We start from the raw sequence: 15,889 nt of genomic DNA on the forward strand, positions 1-15,889 counted from the left end.
TTTTTTTCTTTCCCTTCTGGATTGTCATATTCCCTCTTCAACCCGTGAAATCCCCACCCGTTTCACCTTTGAACATAGCATCCATGCACAAACTCTCCGGCCTCCTTCTATTCCCTTTCCCAGTTATCATCCACAATTGCGCCGCCGAAGTCAGAGGCTATTTGAAATGCCAGATTGAGTTCCTAGTCGGCGAACACAAAGCAGGGTATGTGTCTTCAGACCAAATTCAGACCAAACAGACGTCGAGCCTCTGCTGTAATCCACAAAGGCGTCCATCAGCAGATGGCAAAAAATGCCACCTGCAATGTTTATGGCGGTGGAAGTACTGTTAGGTGTGACTGGTCGAGAGGATGTGATGCGTGAGAAAATGGCCAGATCACTCGGTCCAATAATGGCCCACTTATAAAGCCATAAAATAACAACAAACTCCAATAACGCAGTGCGCCGAATGCAGATCGCAGACCACAAATCGCGCAGACCATTGTAATCATGACTGAGCCAAGGTTCATAGGCAAGTCGGGAGTAGACATTTCAACTCGGCACATCGTTCACCCCAAAGATTCGGAGTCGTATAACGCATATGCAATGACGGAATAGCCATGCAGCTATCGAAATTGATCAGTAAATACCCACCTGTCAGTTAAAAGAGACCTTCAAACGCCAAAAGAAGGAATGGACGGAAGTCAAGCCCGGAAACGCCCCGAAACCCTAAATCGAATCATCTGGTGTGGAGCAGAAGAAATTATGTACATGGAAGGAAGCCGAAAGGCAAATAATGGTGCTCACCGTACCAAGTGCATACCGTCTAATGCAGGTACATCATGTTCTGACGCGGCGAACTGGAGAACAGAGTCGAGTAGGGTATAGAATGAGATGGTAGGAAGCGCGAAGTAAGGCGGCCGAAGAGGTACACGGAACGGAGAGAAGAGGGAGAGCATGCGTTATAATACAGTTCTTCAAACGTCATCATAGATCATAGTTGATATGATATCGGGTAAGTGAGTGCAGCAACGATGACAGAAAGGATGCATTTGTAAAATGTGCTTGAAACAGACTACCGTAGTCACCTGTAATCTGGCTTCTCCAATCGAATAAACGACCGCGAGAGGTTGAAAGGGGGGGGGAAAGAAAAGAGAAGGCGAACAGAACAATGAACTTGGAATACGATAGAAAGACAAGGAAACGTGCAAGATATGAGTAGAAAGTGGAACAATAAAATACGGAGTAGCACATGCCCCTATGACTGTCTATGACACTTGCGTCGGGTGGGACTTGCCGCTTGACTGTCCTTGAGTGCCAAACTTGGTTTCGTTCTGCATATTGCGACGCTGGCCTTGTCCACGACCTCCGCGATAAGAGCCCCGGCCCCTACCGTACTGGTACTGCCCGCCATTCATATGGTGATTGTGACGACGCTCACCAATGTTTGCATTCGCGGCTTGAGCAGTAATCTGAGGCTGGGATGGGTTGGCAATAGGGCGTGGAATTGTGTCCGGTGAGTCGTAGACATAAAGCTTCTTGTCGATGTTTTGCGGAATCGGCTGGATCTCAGTTCCAAGTTCCTGCTCAATCTTATATAAATTGAACCGGTCTTCCCAATTGATAAGGTTGATAGCAAGACCAAGATGTCCAAAGCGACCAGAGCGACCAATTCGGTGCAGATAAGTTTCGGCGTTCTTCGGAAAATCAAAATTTATGACAACATTGACGGCTTGAATATCAATACCTCGAGTTAACAAATCCGAGCAAACAAGGTTCCGGCAAACGCCATTCCTGAAATCGTGGAACACCCGGTTGCGATGCTGCTGAAGCATTCTGGCATGGGAATAGAAGCAAGAATAACCCAATTCCGTTATCTTCTTCGCGAGCAACTCGACTCGGTTAGTAGAATTGCAGAAGATTATAGATTGATTGATTTGTAACTTGGAGAAGAGTGTGTTCAAGCAGTGGACCTTCTGCTTTTCCTCAACAAAAGCATAATACTGCGTAATACCGCGGAGAGTGAGCTCATCCATGAGATTGATCTCGTAAGGATTGCGCATGTGTTTGTCCTAAAAATATCAGCACCCACGAGGAGAAATGCGATATCTTTGTGTACGAAGCATACCTTGAATGACTTCACAATAAGTGGAAAGGTGGCGCTGAAAAGCATAACCTGGCGGTCTTTAGGATGGAATGATAGTAGTTGCTCGATGACTGGCGTGAATTCAGGTGACAGCAATTTATCAGCCTCGTCCATAACAAAGGTAGGACACTCGGAAAGGTCAGCAACCCCTTTGCTGGCCAGGTCCAGGACTCTTCCTGGGGTCCCAACGAGAATATGGACTGCGTCGTTCAGCCGAATGATGTCATCCATCAAGCCAGTACCTCCTGTGGTGACCATGACATTGATACCAAGATGCTTTCCCAAGGTTTTGCAGACATGTGACGTTTGGAGCGCCAGCTCTCTCGTAGGAACAAGAATAAGGGCTTGTGTCTTGGTGCTTTTAGGATTGATGCGCTCCAAGGTAGGGATAACGAAAGCTGCTGTTTTTCCTGTGCCATTCTTGGCTCGCGCCAAGATATCCCTGCCTGTAAGAGCGACTGGTATCGTCTCTTCCTGAATTGGAGAAGGCTTTTCGAACCCAGCTTCGAATATACCCATCATCAGTTCGCGTTTGATATAGAAGTCTTCGAATTCCAAGCCTTTCGTAGCAGTCACATCCTAAGCCGCATTAGATCGCTATCGACATTTATACCATTTGTTCATAAGTCAGACGAACCTCAGTTTGTGGTCTTGCATCTTTGGCAGGGACATTCAATTGCTCCTTCCACTTCGCGTCTGAGCTCGCATCCCTTCGAAGTGTTCAAGTTAGCCTCATCATATGGATCAACCAGCGTGCGACAGTGAATGTACCCTAAAGTAGTGTTATTCAGCTGAGAGGCTAAGGCGTCGGTCATGGTGATCAGGTGTAAAAAAAGGTAATATTGGGATTGAGGTGGGGTAGGTTGCTTGTTCTTCCTCCAACCGTTTTGTTGCGGAACACTCAAATGCGATGATGGAACAGACAGAAATGATCACTAGCTCAATCCAAGTCTGGAATACATTAGCCTGTGTGGTATTATGAGCAAAATGATATAGGTTAAAATACTTAATGTTGGGGAATCCTATCTTCTAGAAGACCGGAAGTCGGGTGGACAACACAAGGTGGTGAGGTGAATGAGTTGGCCGGATGCAAAGATTGTGCTTCCGTTCCCAATGAAAGAGGCTGCTCGGAGCCGAATCAGGACGGGAAAGAGATATAGTGAGGGACGAAAGAGACAAGGATGTGTGTAAGGGGTCTCTGATGATTGAGTCGTCAACTAGAAACTTGACAGCGACTTGATGTGAAGTGCCTGTGTGCGGGCCGTTTGGTTGGATGCCAGGAACGAAACTCGGGAAGACAGAACTGGGTGCCACGGATGTGGGCTGCGATTCGAACAATTCGGATGTATGAGTAGCCGATCCTAAGATTAGGTGTTGGAGGGGGTTAGGAGGATTTGTTTAACGGATTTGACTCGCACTGAGTGAAAGGCGAATGGCTTATCATAGGGTGTGAAGGGGAAAGAGGATGGAAAACTTCAATGTGGTGGTGGGAGTGGTGAATAATACGCATCATACACATAAATACGGAACACCAGCTTCCGCAGCACGGGTCATGTGGCAGTCTTAAGGTACCTAGGCACATCTGGTACATACGTAGGCGGTAACTAACTAGTAGTTACTCCACACCGCATAGACTGACTGCTAACAATGGACTGGAAAAGTACACGCTGGGTTCAATACACTGAAAAATGTGAGTTCTTATCTGGCCTTACATTTTAGATATTTCGTTCAGTATCAGATTTATAGATTTGCAAGGATCTAGGCTTGATATGCTGCTGGTAACCCCCGGCTTTCCAAATTCACTGCTAGTGAGACTAGGAATTTGATTGTCTCCCACCGCGGAAGACCACTTTATCCCTACACATAGTGTTTCAACCAAGTATAGCCAATGCGGAGGCCATGACTTTCCCGGTCTATCCCATGGCCCACTAAAGGTAAAAGAGGTAACCTAGCTACTGCATGAAAAGATCCCAGAAAATAGACGGAAGCCGTTGATGTATTAACAGGATATGCAGTGAGGTTGAAGGAACCTGACCCAAAAAAAAAAGAAAAAAAAAGAAAATTAAAAATAGAAACCGACAGAGAACAGATAGCCTGAGCGACAATAGAGTAGGAAACGAAGTCCAGTGCTACAACAGCCTCTGAAAGTTACCGTGAAAATGTTAATCTTGTCTGACCCCTCTCGGGTTCCGCCAACCTACAGGGATCATGTTAGCTGCAGTTCAAGCAATCTCGTTCACAGACGTACTCCTTAACACAGACGTCAGGCGCCAAAGTAATTTCTGCTCTTGAGCCGGGGGTAATAAGTATGAATTGCCGCCCTATCGACCGTCTGGCAGCTAGCATCTTATAGAACCGTTAGCACGTACTGTTTGAGCGTGATAATTCCGACATACAAGCATATCAATAGCCATCTTTCGGTTAATGTGATCCATGTACACATCGCTATCAAATCCATGTCAGCTACAGGGCTTGTTGAAGATCCGGGAAAACTTACAATTCATCTAAGCAGCGAATTGGAGAACCCATAGCCTCCCACAATGCCAATAACAGGCATACTTGAGAAAATGACTTCTCGCCCCCAGAAAGCGTCTTCGCACCGCGACCAGCGCTGTCTTTTGTAATGTCTGGTTCCACCTATGAAGCGCTGTCAGTATACCTCTGCAAAAAGGACGGCCAATATAAACATACCTGTAAGTCCAGAAGCTTGCCCTCATGATCGGTCAGAAGCCGACCTCTGAAGCTTCTTTCACTCAGAAGGTAAGTGAATTGTGCCTTGGCACGGGATGATATGTGTGATCTAAAAATAAGCCAGCGGTTCTTGCGGAGGTTCAGTGTCGCCTTGAGAACCTTGCTTTATGTCAGCAAATGGATGTTTCACGGGGAGAAGCGGAGAGGTCTGCACGTACTTCAGCCAACAATCTAAACTCCTCTACTTGCTTCAGAGCCCGATCATAGGCTTCGCTAGCCTTTGTGACCTCAGCAAGTAATTCATCGCGAGATGCACCCAACCTAAGCAGTGATTAGCGGGGCATACTTGTAGGCTTATAATTATACTGACTGTTGCTCATAGCGCTTGATGTCGTTGTGAAGTCGTTCGAGTTTTCTGTCCAGACTAGCCGCTGTTTCACCTTCCTCGATGGCAACTCGGTCACAGATTATATTCGCTTTTTCACTGAAGTCAAGGATACGTGCCGCGATCTCTTCTCGCTTGTCTTTAATTCTATCCCTGTCCCGCTTGCGATCCTCGATTCTTTCTGCTGCTGCGTTTTTATCATTCATTCTCTTTCGGCGCTCTTCATCAGCCTTGCGTTCCGCATCCTGAGCAACTTTAAGCTCTTCCTGTACGATGGCGATCTCAGCGTCTTTGGCTGCGAGCTCTTGCTTGATTGCTTTCAATGTTTTCATCATGGCCTCCATAGCATCAGTGGCGTCTTTCAAGGATCCTTCATTGAGATGCTTTTCCTCTTCTGCCTCTTGGAGTGCGGTCCGAAGCCCGTCAAGGCGCCCATCCTCGGGAGCCTCCCTGTCAAGTGCATCTATCAACTCTTCGACACGGTCTTCCATTCTCTGTGCTGCAATTCTTAGTTCGTTTGATCTTCGTTCGTGTCTCAGACGGGCTTGCTTGCAGGTCTCCAGCCGAGACTGAGCAGACCGAAGCCCTTGTTCGTGACGGCTAAGGTCCTGCTTTAGGTCTGCCACTACACTCTGCTGTACTCTGAAATAAAGTTGTTAGCGCCAGCAAGAGACTAGAAAGATAGGTATTAATCACTTAATTTGAGATTCCCGATCAGACCTCATTCGCGGAGACCCCTTGTAGGCTGGGACTGGTGCTTGACTTGGTTCACCAGTCCTGCTAAAAGAAAGATGAATACCCCTGCGTCTGTTTGTTTGGTCAATGCTATAACATCGTTTCACATTCCGAGGCTGTTGCCCATCAAAAAGAACAGAAGAGGCTTCTTCTAAATTCTCAATGAGCAGCATCTTTTCTATGTGATGGTTGATGATCAATTGCCCACGAACCCACTCGTTATCAAACTAGAAGCAAATTAGTTCGACAAGTCTCACCATGATAGCGCCCATAGAAATTCCTCACCTCAAGAACCCGCAATGCTGTATCGTACTGAGAATCGGGTTCATTACCTGCAGTATTGATGTGCTTATCGCTCCCTATAAGAACGGGGCACTCGCTTTCGGCACTGTCAGAGATACCAGATGTGTTGCGAACATCAGAACACTTACCAGCTAACTTTCCTCATGATCTGGAAGAGAATCTTCGAGTCTCTGGGTGAAGTTACCACAAAGCTGTTCAGCGTGGTGCCAAATGCGTTCTCAAGAATCGAAGACCATTCCGGCTTGAGCAGACGCACATAATGACCAAGAGGCCCGACAGGACGACTGGTAAAGGAACGTTCTTGTTCGATGGCTTTCAAAAGAAGTGGCATTCTCTCGTGAAACCCAGAATTCTGTGGACCTCCTTCCCTTTTCAGGGTTGACAAGAGCGATTCAGCCTCATCGACATCGGCTTTAATTTTCTCGAGTGGCGCCTTGGCCGCCTGAACTTCTTCTTCAGCCTCGTTTATGTCATGGAAAAGACGGTCACGGTCGCTACTATGTTCCTCATACTGAGCACGGGCCCGAGAGGCTTCTTCTTTTGCTCGCTCAAGTTCCTCCTGCTTTCGAATAAAGCTACCGCCGCTAAGCTCGGCTAAACGCCGGTTCTCTTCGTCAATATTCTGTTGAGTAGTAGCTATTCTTCCTTCTGCTGCCTTGAGATATTCTCTAATCCGGCGTTGTTCGGCCTAAGATTGAGATTAGGAAGCTCTTCATGTGAATGCAAGGTGCTTACGGATCATACCTGCAGTCCATGACGCTCAGTCATCTGTGCATCCCACCTCACTTGGATTTCGTCTTTCTCCTCTTGAACCTGGCCTCGCTTCGCATTAGCTTGGCGAACAGATTCCGCAGCGGCCTCAAGCTCAGCTGCAGCCGCGCTGATAGTAACATCAAAATTGCTCAAATCAGCTTCGTCAGCTGCGATCTGGTTGTCCGCTGCGAGAATTTCTTCGTCCAGAGTATCCCTTATCTGTTGACTGTCAGAAACGTAATGAATGATCTGGGAAGATATAAGGATACCCTTTCTTGTTCCTCCACCTGAGCCCAGGCCATTTGATTTCGAACATTCCTGATCCGGTTCCGCAGAGAGTCATATTGATTGGAGATGTCAAGCTTTCGTTTCGCGGTTTCCTTCCGACTTTGCAGGATCGCTATATCCTGTTCCCGGCCCCTCAATTTCTCCTCGATTTGGTCACCAGATTCCTCAATCAACCTGTAATCTTGATCAAGTTGCTCGAGTTGGACGCCCTTCACAAAAAACTTGTATTTCTCACTAGGACTTGATGAGCCGATAAATTGGCGGGCCATATCCTGGGAGAGAACGTTCATAGGGTTGTCAAATTGCAAAGTGAAATAGTCAATGATGGCATCGAGCTCTGACTTCTTGGTGGACATGATACGGCCGTTTTCTGCTCTTATCTTGAACCCACTTGTACCATTTCTGGAGAAGTGGCGTTCTATAGTGATGAATTTTCCATAGTCATCTGGCATATAAGCACCGTCTCCTTGGTTTTTGATTCGCACAACAATGGTTGCATGCCTTCATTGCAACATTAGAACTTCGCTTCATGTGAGAGTGGATCGAATATCACCTACTCTTTGCCTTCCTTGATGAAGCTTTTCAGACTCTGGCCTCGATTGGTAGTAGATGCCTTACCACCTAAGCAAAGAGTAATAGCCGTGAGAACTGCACTCTTGCCGCTACCGTTTTTGCCCACGATAAAGTTAATTAGAGGGCCTAGGTCAACATAGAAATGGTCATGGCACATGAAATTGTAACATTCAACACGCTCCAATATGCCATGCTCGGCAGGTATATTAGGTTCATCAGTAGTAAACGAATACTTTTCTTGAATGGCCTGGGTAGCCCGTAACTCAAGTTCATCCTCATCGTCATCGTCAAGCGCCTGCGTAAGGGATCGGACTCTTATTTCTTCATCACCATTGCTGTCCACAGTGCTCCCCTCTGAAAGAGGACTGTTAGTCTTACGGAGGCGTTTTGGCTAGTTCGTCCAAGTTAGCGGCCTTACTTCTAAATTGATACTGACACATACTGAGCTTGAATAGCCGCTAGTTATTTCATCACCCAAGTCCGAAGGCTCTAGGGACGTCTGAGAGCGTTTCATTGACGGCATCGAGGAAAGGCGGCTGAAATATCGGGATCACAGCTGGCCATAGCATATAGTTTGGAGAAAAGTGGGGAGAAGAGAGAGTGCTCCAGATTAAAAGATATGGTCGACAAAGAACCAGATGGCTCCCTTTCGCTCACTATTTGGTGGCTTGGCCGCTGAAGCTGAAACAACTGTGCCCATCTTTGTTTCGTGTTTGGAGGCTTATCGGATATTGATAAGTCGCGTCGTCGCGCGTCGTCATTACACGTGACATGAAAGGAATCCCATTAAGGCTCCTTCGGGAGAAGACTGATGAAAGGAACAACACCGCGGTCAGTCTTGTCTTACGAAGCTCGTTGCATGCTTACTTCCAAACGGGTATTGGATACAACCCTATTGGAGCATTTATTATCGTCTTGCCTATGCCGTATATCTTGCTATTGCTTAGATGCAAAAGAACAACTGGTGATCATTGCCTCCGATTATAATGCGAATATCTTAGCAATTTGCGATGCTACAGGGTCGCTTATCCCAATGATATAATTTATATTGAAACGAACCATCCCTAGGTACTAAGCTCCAGACTTCAAAGTATGTCATGATGCCCCAGGTATCGTCGAAGTCCCATCGGAAGAGGATAAGTCATTCACTGGATGTTCTCACACTGCGGGTGAGAGGTGAGAGGGGCGACATAGACTCAAGCGATTGGCAAAGTCTCCATGGTGTCATACAGTCAGATGCTCAAAGGTTCGTAGGCTCCTCCGCAACGTAATGCAAATACGCTCCCAGCAACTTAATTCCTTCAATGTAATTTCTCTTATCGAGCTTCTCGTTGATCGAATGAGCAGCATCAGTTGAGCTTCCCATGGGCAGAAGGAGGACGTTCTTGCCTGTAGCTTGCTCGAAGCTTAATGTGACAGGAATACTATTTGCATGTCAGTCTCTGAGTATCTATAGCAGATTACCAGATGGTGAAAATGAATCGGAAGATATACCTGCCACCCTCACGGGTCATATCCGGCTCAACACCGAAAACCTGTTTCACAGCTTTGCTTGCAGCCGAGAAGTTCCAATGCTTCGGGCTGGCAACCCACCACTTTCCATCATGCTGGAGCCAGACGTCCAATGTGTTCTTGCTATTCAATTTGGCAAATTCTGCCTTGACGTAATCGAAAACGAGTTTGTTCACATCCTCACTTTCCATATTCGGGACAGTTCGGATTGAGAACTTGCCGATGACCTTAGCTGGGATTACTGTTTTTGCGCCAGGGGCAGAGTATGCGCCCTCAATGCCATGGAGAGAAAGAGACGGGTACCTCCATCTTGCCATGAGGGTTCTCTCTTTGGTGGAATGAAAGCTTGTCTCACTGCCCAGTGACTCGTGAAGGTTATCCATAGTGTAGTTGATGCCAGGGTACAGGGATTTTTCTTCTTCCGTAAGGGGCTCAACAAGATCCATGATTCCAGGGATCAGGATATTTCCTTGCGAGTCGACAAGTTTAGAAAGCACATGAACCAGGTCAGTCATCGGCTCGTGGGCTGTGCCACCAAAGACCCCGCTATGCAAGTCCTGACCAGGGCCCGAAACGCTCACAGAGTAATAGTTGCAGCCTCGGAGCCCGTAGGTCAAGCAAGGCTTTTCGGTTCCAAGCCAATAGTTATCCGAGATGCAAACAGCATCTGCATCTTTGAAGAACTCCTTGCCTTCGGTATGAATGAATTCTTCCAAACCTTCTGAGCCGTACTCCTCCATTCCCTCAAAGCAACAGAGTAAATTAACGGGGAACTCAACACCAGCCCTTTTATGAGCTTCGATAACATTCAGCCAGCCGAGAACGGGGCCTTTATCGTCCGTGCTTCCGCGCCCGTACATTCTTCCCTGATCATCGACGGTCAATTCAAAAGGCTCTGTCGCCCAGCCATCTTCTTTTAATGCCGGCTGCACATCATAGTGCCCATAGACCAAGATAGTTCGCTTGTTCTTGTCATTACCGTAACGAGCAAGCACAACCGGAGGGAGCTCAAGGTGCTCCTTTCCAGGTTGTTTACCTAACGGTCTCTGTTCCACTTCGGCACCCAAATTCTCAAGCTCGGAAGCGAGAAACTGGGCCATCTGATGGGGAAGAACGGGGATCACTTTAGTAATGATAAGGGCTGAGTCTGGGCTGCAGTACATACCTTGAAGACATCCTTTCTATTCTCATCCTGTGCGGAGATAGATGGGATAGCGACAGCCTTTCGCAGACCTTTGAGTTATTTGAGGATGTATCCCCAACGGCAAGAGTTTTGGGAGAGCGTAACGTACGGTCAATGAAAGAGCCAGACAGGTCGTCGACCCTGCGCAGATAGTCACCCAAACCATGTCAGCCAGCGGATCATAGTATAAGGATATGCTGAGGAAGGAAACGGCCAGAGTAGAAGCAAAGACAGCAACAACAAAAGTTGAGGACAAGTGAAATAATGCTGTGGCTTACTGCTTAAAGAAAGGTTCGAGTTGCGGTGCCATTTTCGGATCACTGATGTTTCCGTAAAATGAGCGGCGTAAAGATAGACAGCGTATTTGATGTTGAATGGAAGAGACTCGTGGCGCCCGGATATCCTTGAAGTGTGCAGTGGATGATGACAGATATAATCTGCACTCCCTCCAGCTAAGCGATGTTGCAATGCGACGGAGGGGGAGGGGCATTTGTGCTGTGGAAGATAATCGAAGTAACCTGATTTGCTTGTTGGGTTGACACAGGTTTACCTAACAGTATCCTCGCTATCATTCGGTTGGTTGTCCGTCCTGCCCACCTGTGTACTTAGGAAGGTTACCCGTCCCGGAGCGCAAATAAGCGCCCATAGCCATTAACGAGCCTCTTAACCTAGATAAAAATCAGGAGAATGTGGGTGCTACTGAAAAGTTGAAATGAAGAAAAAAAAATATAAAAGAGAAAGATAATGAAAGAAACAAGTAAGTAAGAAAGAAAAATTAAACAGCCAATCTTCTAAAATACATTCCATTTCCCAAGATTGACAACGCTAGAATACATGATTTTATACAAAAATTGCGCTTCCACAATGCATGTAGCGGAAGCTAACAAGTCTCTCTGGTCTGGTACACCCAATCGAAAGTAAAGAGGTGCGGTTTGCGTGACAAAAGAAATGATCGAGGTAAAGACAAATTGGGGAATAGAATAGCTGATTGATGGTTTACTGATCCCTTCCCCATGTCTCCTTCCGCAGCTGTCGGTCTTCTCTGGCCATCCGACGTTTCGATCCCCATCTTGATTGCACAGCTTCCAAGATACGCTTCTGGATTTCTTTCTTCTCTGGACTAGCCTCACAGACCATTGCAATAAACATTGGGGAACAGTCGAAGCGCTTGGCCAACTTCAACCGACTCCATGTCATTGGATCAGTGGCCCTGAGCCTGCGTATCTCTCTTATATCCGATGGGTTTAGATGGTATTTTTTCTCGGTGGTCACTTTGACTGCGAGGGGAAGTGATTCGGCGTTGCTACCCTTGACAGACGCGTTGCGCAAATTTCTCCGGATATCATCAGAGGGCAAAAATTTAGTGGGCGTGTGGTAGACGGACGGCGCACTTGACGGTGGGTTGTAGATAATATGGTCCTCTTGAGAATGGCTCACAGAGGAGCCAAATGAGGCATCTGGCTTGACACGTAGACGCTGCTTTGTGCGCCTGTATGAAGACTGATTGCGTCGCAAACCTAGGGTGACACACTCGTAAGGAGAGGGCAGAAGGAAAGGCAGTGCCAGAAGTGGCCGTCTAGGAGCTGCAAGGCAGTTTGCCATCGCGACCAATCTCCAGATGATAGCAAATGAACCTCTACAGCTAGCTAGAGAGGTGGCTGTCAGATGGTACCTAGTGCAAGAAAGCAGGGGTAAGTAATTAGTAAATCATTAATTGAACATAAGTATGTAGCATATAAAGAGTACTAAAGTGGGACACATACAAGGAAATGCGAAGAGTCTAAGATTAATTGGACATAGCCAAGATAGAGGTTGGTAGGGGAGGTACCGGACGAGATTGGGAAGTCGACTTTTTCCGAACTGCTAGTCTCGTGACTCCGTGGCCGCACTAGCCTAACTGATCATGTAGAGAAACGTGGGTACAGACCTATCTACACCGTTTAACCTTCACTTTTCATGCCCTTATTGCTGTTATGATTGTTGTCCTGATTATCATCATCACTATAGCTGTTCTTATAATACTCTCGAAAGCAATTCGGAGCCGGAGGTATACCAACTGATTTAGCTTATACCTGTCTCTTATCCCAAAGGCCGACCAGGAAGATCAATCACCTATGTTTTCCGGCAAGTTTGCCTAGCTACTTGGGTCTTGAATTCTTGCTTTGTATGCTATCAGGCACGCTATACACTGGATTACTAGGTGTCAGCGATCGCGGGGACATGTAGTACGTACGGCCGTGGATTTCGTGCAGATAATTTGTATTCATTTGTCAAAAGGTCCCCAGTCAAGCTGTTCACAGATACAATACTCGGGGAGTGGTTGTTGTTTGATAGATCAAGGACACACAGGTGACAAATTGATAAAGCAAACATTCATCACGTTACTAGGCTAATTCCTAGAACCCCGAGCCATGGCTGATTGGCTACGATAGGATCTAGGAAGTTTCGTACTGTACTTTCTTTCACCAAGCTACTAGGTATTCCACTAGTTAGATAGTCACCCCAGGAGTTATGGTTTTGGAAATCATACGGTGTGTTCATATGATCCATGCTCCCATGAGTCTATAGACACTCTTCCTAGGAAGCCCGCATTATGCGTTTACTTCAGCGACAGCCTTCAGGGCCTGCTGAAATCGCTGGCGAAGATCCGAAACGTCTTCTAAGCCGACACTTATCCTTACCAGGTCAAAGTCGACACCGAATGAGCTTGCCTAATTGATGAAAAGTATGAGTATACCCTCGACTAGGAGTGAAGGCCATGCTGTGTCGGGAATTGGAGTGGTTGACATACCCATTCTAGTTCACTATAATGCGCCAACAGAGTGTAAGGGCAGCTAAGCATCATTGTTAACAGGCTTGTCGCCCTTTTGCCTACCATGATACTGACTCACCTCAGTGTAAAATTAGTACCGAGACTGGGTCCCTTGAGCACTTCGAGTTGATCAAAAAAGGCAACTGCCGCTGCTGTTGAATGGAATGTAACCGAAAATAGACCGCCATATCCTCCACTTTGGTTGCGAAATGCTTCATACAATGGCTTTGAGGAGTTGTACTTCGGATAGTATACCTGTTTCACTGCAAGTCAGTTAGCATTGAGCACATTAGACAGGTACATCGAGGGGCAACACCCAATAACCCAATAACAAAGAGATTTGATTGTTAGCTTACCGAGTGGAGAGTCCTCCAACATCGCCGTGATGTCTTCCGTGGTTTTATTAATCTTATCAATTCTGGATACGAAATCGCGGCTATTCCTTTCGAGGAATACGGCATCTTCTGCCCAAAGATTGTCCTCATATTCGCGTGCAAATATGTTTTTTAGAGACCCGTAATAATGCCCATGGGGGTTGAGTACTGCACTTCCCCCCATGACATTACTATCACCACTGAAAATTTTGGTCAAGCTGCTTACCACAATATCTGCATAGGGAAGCACATTGATGTTGAGAAAATTCCCTACCGTCTCATCTACTACAACAGCGAAATTATACCTGTCGGCGAGTGACCTGATTCTCTTCAAATCGGGGGCTTTCAGTAACGGATTGCCCGGGAATTCAGTGAAAAGAGCAAGGAATCTCTCTCCTTTCAGTAGCTGCGACTCCAGGTCATCGAGATCCTCCGAAGAGCCATGACCATAAAACAAACAACCCGGGCCCCATTTTTGGAGTATCTTTAGGGTGTCGGTATAGGGGAATCCGAAGCAGATGCTCTTCATCTCTCCCCTCGCAGCCATCAACATCTGATGAGCGTTGAAGATGGAACTCATGCCGGTCGGAAAGAGAAAAACATCGGACTCTGTCAGCCCCGCGACACGGCCTTCTCCTGACTTTTCTTCAAGGGCCTCATTAAGCTCCATGTCGGCTGTCAGAACGCCCGCAATGCGTCGCCGTACAGCCAGCCTTGCCTGACCGGCCAGCGAGGTGCTTAGATTCCGACCGAATCGTTCTTCAATGAACTGGACATGTTCGCGGCCATCTTGCATGTTGCTGGTTGTCGTGTTTGTACCTGTAGTACTGTCGCGGGCGTGCGTTCCACTTCCCTGAGACATTCCACTTATAGACTCTCGACCCTGATACCTCCTTGGCCCCTTGAAAAACCGTGGCGATGCCATACATTGAGCTGCAGGTTTCCTTTCCACGAGAAACCCATCCCTTAACGCGTTCAGGCAGAACTCAGCACGTCTACTTGAGATTCCATTTCCTGTATGTTGCCAGACCTGCTTGGCAATCGGCGCGTGTTGGATGGGATATATCACGCACGATAGTATCGAATCCGTACCAGACGGCGCGTCTTCGCCTTGAATGGGTAGGGCGAAATCTATTGTCCGGACATTACAGGGTTCCTCGGCTAGTATTTTCGATTTGAGAAACGAATAACAGACCCCTGATGTTTTGAGAGAAGGAAATAGTATAGCCGTTTCCAATTCTGGGCTGCCATAGCGACGTACGATCTCCCTCGCCAGATCCTGAATAATGGGATGTATAAAGAAGCGAGGGTATCCACATTGCATCTTATCCACAACCCACGACTCTCCTTCCTCGTATGCGACATTCGCTTTCCATGTTGGAAGGGACACACTGACTGCCTATGACGATGTAAGTAAAGCCCAAATGTGACTTAAATTTGCTTCCAAGCCTTGTGCATCTCGTCCGAGCCAAGACGGCGACCGGGGCAAAAACTAAAAGGGTGGTGAATAGAAGCTGGGCGGGGTTGCGCGGGGTTAGAACATACGTGATCAGTGTGAGGAGGGACTGGACCTCCAATGTCCTGGATCATTGTAGCACAAAGAAAACGGCACTATATCGAAGACAGTAAGAACAGAGGCGGACAAAAGAAGGTACGTAGTGTAATGAATGCTGGCGAAGTGGTAAATGATGAAGAAATCTTGTCAGGACAATAATAAATCGACTAGTTAATAGTTAGTACTAATTCTAATGACTCAACAGCGATTTCGGCGCTGCCGTCAGAGAAGTCCAGCCAATGATCAATGCTAATACATCCCAGGGCAATTTACAATTCATCAAACTATCATTGTAACCAATATACCCAGTCCCTAACTACTATTATGAGCCCAAGAAATCTATTTTCTTTTTCTGTTCATCATTCCATAGATTGTTATGGCGATGGAGGGTTGACTGATACCGTTAGGCTGTTGTTGCATGGTAATACCGAAGGGCTACCTTACACTGTATGCGGGGTACCTACGGAGTACTACTGTAGAATATTCGATACATTTGGAACCTTATGCACCACCCAGCCTGCCCCTTGATTTCAAACTACGATAGACAGTAACTATACAAATACGCCAAAATGAATAGCTAATGTGCTCACTGTGTAGATA

The 15,889-nt window shown here is 46.9% G+C and overlaps 5 protein-coding genes across 5 annotated transcripts in view; all 5 read right to left on the bottom strand.

The window, feature by feature from the left end:
• Window positions 1–1,116, bottom strand: part of BDQ94DRAFT_153512 (uncharacterized protein) — a 1,201-nt gene extending 85 nt beyond the window's left edge. The window contains exons 1-2 of the mRNA XM_026768150.1: window positions 787–1,116; window positions 1–605 (exon numbers count right to left, since the gene is read on the bottom strand). Of these exons, the coding sequence (XP_026620649.1) occupies window positions 506–605; window positions 787–938 (252 nt within the window). The 5' untranslated portion in view covers window positions 939–1,116 and the 3' untranslated portion in view covers window positions 1–505. The remainder of the gene's footprint in view (window positions 606–786) is intronic.
• A 131-nt stretch (window positions 1,117–1,247) lies between these two features.
• On the bottom strand, window positions 1,248–8,010 carry BDQ94DRAFT_163433 (DNA repair protein SMC6; the record flags this gene model as incomplete). The annotated part of the gene is made up of 16 exons (XM_026769738.1): window positions 1,248–1,955; window positions 2,108–2,704; window positions 2,763–2,813; window positions 3,050–3,130; window positions 4,370–4,471; window positions 4,522–4,570; window positions 4,623–4,762; window positions 4,901–4,975; window positions 5,062–5,137; window positions 5,187–5,843; window positions 5,898–6,163; window positions 6,222–6,291; window positions 6,368–6,927; window positions 6,984–7,211; window positions 7,262–7,781; window positions 7,838–8,010. 16 exons carry the CDS (start codon window positions 8,008–8,010, stop codon window positions 1,248–1,250), a joined length of 4,353 nt encoding a protein of 1,450 aa, XP_026620650.1.
• A 537-nt stretch (window positions 8,011–8,547) lies between these two features.
• BDQ94DRAFT_153517 (M20 family dipeptidase) lies at window positions 8,548–11,084 on the bottom strand. The gene is made up of 5 exons (XM_026768151.1): window positions 10,827–11,084; window positions 10,658–10,689; window positions 10,531–10,598; window positions 9,348–10,465; window positions 8,548–9,277 (listed from the first exon to the last, which is right to left on the bottom strand). The coding sequence occupies exons 1-5, from the start codon at window positions 11,036–11,038 to the stop codon at window positions 9,094–9,096; spliced, it is 1,614 nt and encodes a 537-aa protein (XP_026620651.1). The 5' UTR covers window positions 11,039–11,084; the 3' UTR covers window positions 8,548–9,093.
• Window positions 11,085–12,360, bottom strand: BDQ94DRAFT_153522 (mitochondrial 54S ribosomal protein mL58). Its single transcript, XM_026768152.1, has 2 exons — window positions 12,312–12,360; window positions 11,085–12,220 (listed from the first exon to the last, which is right to left on the bottom strand). The coding sequence occupies exon 2, from the start codon at window positions 12,148–12,150 to the stop codon at window positions 11,545–11,547; it is 606 nt and encodes a 201-aa protein (XP_026620652.1). The 5' UTR covers window positions 12,151–12,220; window positions 12,312–12,360; the 3' UTR covers window positions 11,085–11,544.
• Window positions 12,361–12,825: 465 nt separating this feature from the next.
• On the bottom strand, window positions 12,826–15,432 carry BDQ94DRAFT_153534 (cystathionine gamma-synthase). Its single transcript, XM_026768153.1, has 6 exons — window positions 15,280–15,432; window positions 13,717–15,133; window positions 13,440–13,623; window positions 13,340–13,382; window positions 12,949–13,259; window positions 12,826–12,897 (listed from the first exon to the last, which is right to left on the bottom strand). Exons 1-5 carry the CDS (start codon window positions 15,322–15,324, stop codon window positions 13,140–13,142), a joined length of 1,809 nt encoding a protein of 602 aa, XP_026620653.1. The 5' UTR covers window positions 15,325–15,432; the 3' UTR covers window positions 12,826–12,897; window positions 12,949–13,139.
• Window positions 15,433–15,889: the final 457 nt, after the last annotated feature.

This window comes from Aspergillus welwitschiae (genome assembly GCF_003344945.1).
Source record: "Aspergillus welwitschiae strain CBS 139.54b unplaced genomic scaffold BDQ94scaffold_55, whole genome shotgun sequence".
Taxonomy (NCBI): domain Eukaryota; kingdom Fungi; phylum Ascomycota; class Eurotiomycetes; order Eurotiales; family Aspergillaceae; genus Aspergillus; species Aspergillus welwitschiae.

Bases quoted from the DNA above. Each gene is read 5' to 3' on its own strand.
- BDQ94DRAFT_153534 (XM_026768153.1), bottom strand. From the start codon at position 15,324: ATGATCCAGGACATTGGAGGTCCAGTCCCTCCTCACACTGATCAC. The intron at 13,383-13,439 runs GTGAGTCAGTAT...AATGATGCTTAG, and splicing joins GGTACTAATTTTACACTGAG to CTGCCCTTACACTCTGTTGG. The intron at 13,260-13,339 runs GTATGTCAACCA...TTCATCAATTAG, and splicing joins ATTATAGTGAACTAGAATGG to GCAAGCTCATTCGGTGTCGA.
- BDQ94DRAFT_153522 (XM_026768152.1), bottom strand. From the start codon at position 12,150: ATGGCAAACTGCCTTGCAGCTCCTAGACGGCCACTTCTGGCACTGCCT.
- BDQ94DRAFT_153517 (XM_026768151.1), bottom strand. From the start codon at position 11,038: ATGCCCCTCCCCCTCCGTCGCATTGCAACATCGCTTAGCTGGAGGGAG. The intron at 10,466-10,530 runs GTATGTACTGCA...CTTCCCCATCAG, and splicing joins ATAGAAAGGATGTCTTCAAG to ATGGCCCAGTTTCTCGCTTC. The intron at 9,278-9,347 runs GTATATCTTCCG...ACATGCAAATAG, and splicing joins ATGACCCGTGAGGGTGGCAG to TATTCCTGTCACATTAAGCT.